The following is a 3,082-nucleotide window of genomic DNA, read 5'->3' as shown; positions in this document are numbered from 1 at the left end:
GTGCAGCCATTGTGGAAATCAGAGAAGAGTTTTCTCTGGAAGCTAGGAATCAGTATTCCTCAAGATCAAGTAATAGCATTCTTGGGCATATTCCCAAAGGACTTGAAATTCTAATACAGAGATAGTTGCTCATCATGTTCATTGCTGGTCTATTTGCAATAATTGGGAATTGGAAACAACCTAGATGCCCAACAATTTTTGAATGGATAATAAAAACATTATATATATATATATAATTCATATGTTAAGAAAAATGAAATCATGAAAAATATATGTAAATGATAGAGTTAGAAAAAATTTCCAAGTGATTTAATCTAATACCCCCAAAAAGATGCAACATTTTTCTTTATGTAGATATTAGCTTTAAACTTTCATTAGGAATGATACAATCAGAATAACCACAAAAGTTAGGTACCTAATAAGTTGCTGGAGTGTGGGAGATGATCTTCTAGGAAGGAAATATAATATGTTATTATGAAAATACAAAGGGAAACTAGGGAAAGATTATGGTGGTTTGATCATTAACAATTATACATCTAATAGAGGTTTAGTGTACAAAACATATAAAGAAGTAATAAAAACTGGTCATCAAAAAAAGAAGCAACCCATTTAAAAATGATGTGGAGGACTAAGCAGAGAATTCTCAAAAGATGAAATGGAAATGACTGAGATATCTTTAAAAATATTCAACATTCTTAGTCATCCGGAAAATGAAAATGAGAACTCCTTTGAAATTTCATTTTATATGATTCAGAACAGCCCAAATCAATAAAATATCTAAAAATTATTTTATATTTTTATTTATTTTGTGTACATGTATGAATGCATGCAACATATGTGTTTGGTAAATGCACAATCATAATGTGCACGTGGATCTTAGAAAATAACTTGCAGGAGTCAGTTCCTTCCTTACACAGTGTGATTTTCAGGGATATAAATGAGGTTCTAGACTTGGAGGAAAGTGGGTTTGCATACTGAGCGAGTTACTGGTCCAGGTACCATTTTACATATGGTAGAAAACTGTTTTGAAAACAATTTCTACATTAATATTTCTAAATTTTTACATTTTCTGAGATTACACAAGAATAAATGTGCTTACTTTGGATTTTTTTCTTTTGCATTATGCTCAAATAATCTGAAGAACGAAAATGTTGTTAAAGAGGTAATACCTTGTTCTAAATTTTACAAATGTTGACACAAAGGAAATCCAGATTTATACTAAAACATATGGTCAATTTGTCGAAGTATTATTTCAGTAAAGTATAGTAACAGCAGTCTTAGATATGTACTTTATCAGAAATTTAGTCATTTTTACTAATTCTATACACACAAACCCTAAACAAAGGATATGTTATTCAAGTGATGTAATTGAACTTAAAAGATTTCTTATGGCGATTTTCATGTCTTTGTTCCTTAAACTGTAGATAAAGGGGTTTATCATTTGAGGAAACACAGAATACATCACTGAAGCCACTGCAGATTTTCTTGGTAAGACACTCAGTGCAGAGCTGATACATACCATAGAACCAGCCCCATAAAATAAGGAAACCACTGACAAGTGAGTCCCACAGGTAGAAAAGGCTTTGCACTTTCCCTCCAGTGATGCTATTCTCAAGACTGTAGACACAATGTGATAATAAGAATAAATGATTCCACAAAGAGGAACACCACCAAATATACAAATTGCAACAAAGAGCATGATGTGATCAATGAGGGTGTCAGAACAGGACAGCTTGATGACCTGAACAAGTTCACAGAAGAAGTGGGGGATTTCCACATTTGTGCAGAAGGACAGCCGCTGCACCATCAAAGTGTGCATCAAGGCACCAATAATACTAATGAACACAGAGAACAGTGAGAGCAGAACACATAGGTTAGGTTTCATAATGATAGTATACCTCAAAGGGTAACAAATAGCTACGTAGCGGTCATAGGCCATCACCGCAAGGAGAAAATTTTCAAAGTATGCAAAAACAAGAGCAAAGAAGAGCTGTGTGAGGCAGGCTGTGTAGGTGATGCTCTGATCATTTGCTTGGATGTTCACCAGCATCTTGATGACTGTGACTGTGCTGCAACAGATGTCATTAAAGGACAAGTTAGAGAGGAAGAAGTACATGGGCGTATGGAGGTGGGACTCGAAGCTTATAACTAGAATTATGAGCAGGTTTCCCAGGATGGTGACCAAGATTATGAACAAGAAGAGGCTGAAGATGAGCGACTGGAGTTCGGGGTCATCTGTAAATCCCAGAAGAAGGAATTGTAACACAAATGTTAGGTTTTTGGGCTCCGTGTTACTTGCCAATCTTTGAGGAGAAATGGGGCAAAATTGAAATTCAATTAATTTATTATTAATGAAGAAAAGCAGTGTCACAGTGCACCTGAAGAAAATTAAAATTGTGTCAATCACTATTCTCTTACTGAATGTCAGTTGTTGATGAAAATGAATAGTTAATATTTTAACAGATTTCTTAATAATATTTTTATATTTCTTATTTTATTGATTAAATTTGATCTTTGACAATTTTATTCATCTATATAATGTGTTCTGGTTACTCTTACCTCACCATACCTCCCTTCCACCCTGTCACCCACTCACCCTCTTTCCATTCTGTTATTGTTCCTTGTTCATGTCTTGTTTTTGTTTGATGACTCAGTTTAACCAGGGCTGTGCGTCCATGGTTTGTAAGCCCAGTTAATTCACTAGTTGGGCTACAGATGAAATTGGGTCTTGGCTATAAAATTTTAATGTCCACCATACAGACCAACTTCATTCACCACCTAAATTTTTCTAAACACTTTTCCTAAACACTGCCAGCAGCAGGAAAGCAAGTGTTAAAACTTCTGAGCACATGGGAGGAATTTCACGTGCATGGTATTAAAATCATGCATTTTTTTCAAATCAGAGGAAAGTCTCAGGTGTACGATTTTGCTTCTAATTGCTTGAGATAAATTCTCTTCTGTTTTTATGATACAGCACCACAGGCTATCTGGACCAGGAGCATTTCATGCATCTTTTTCCTGTCTCCTATTTTCTATACTAGGATTATACATGCTTGCACTTTCTTTTCCAGCTTTTATACTG

General features: G+C 34.7%; 1 protein-coding gene across 1 annotated transcript; it reads right to left on the bottom strand.

Annotated features, from left to right (window-relative positions):
- Positions 1-1,351: 1,351 nt before the first annotated feature.
- On the bottom strand, positions 1,352-2,567 carry LOC121451349 (olfactory receptor 7G2-like). Its single transcript, XM_041656818.1, has 2 exons — positions 2,560-2,567; positions 1,352-2,303 (listed from the first exon to the last, which is right to left on the bottom strand). Exons 1-2 carry the CDS (start codon positions 2,565-2,567, stop codon positions 1,352-1,354), a joined length of 960 nt encoding a protein of 319 aa, XP_041512752.1.
- Positions 2,568-3,082: the final 515 nt, after the last annotated feature.

This window comes from Microtus oregoni, unplaced genomic scaffold (assembly GCF_018167655.1).
Source record: "Microtus oregoni isolate MIOR12 unplaced genomic scaffold, Mior012 000008F_ref0000371, whole genome shotgun sequence".
NCBI lineage: Eukaryota > Metazoa > Chordata > Mammalia > Rodentia > Cricetidae > Microtus > Microtus oregoni.
The sequence above is the reverse complement of the archived record's forward strand: the minus strand, read 5'-3'. Positions and strand labels throughout refer to the sequence as shown.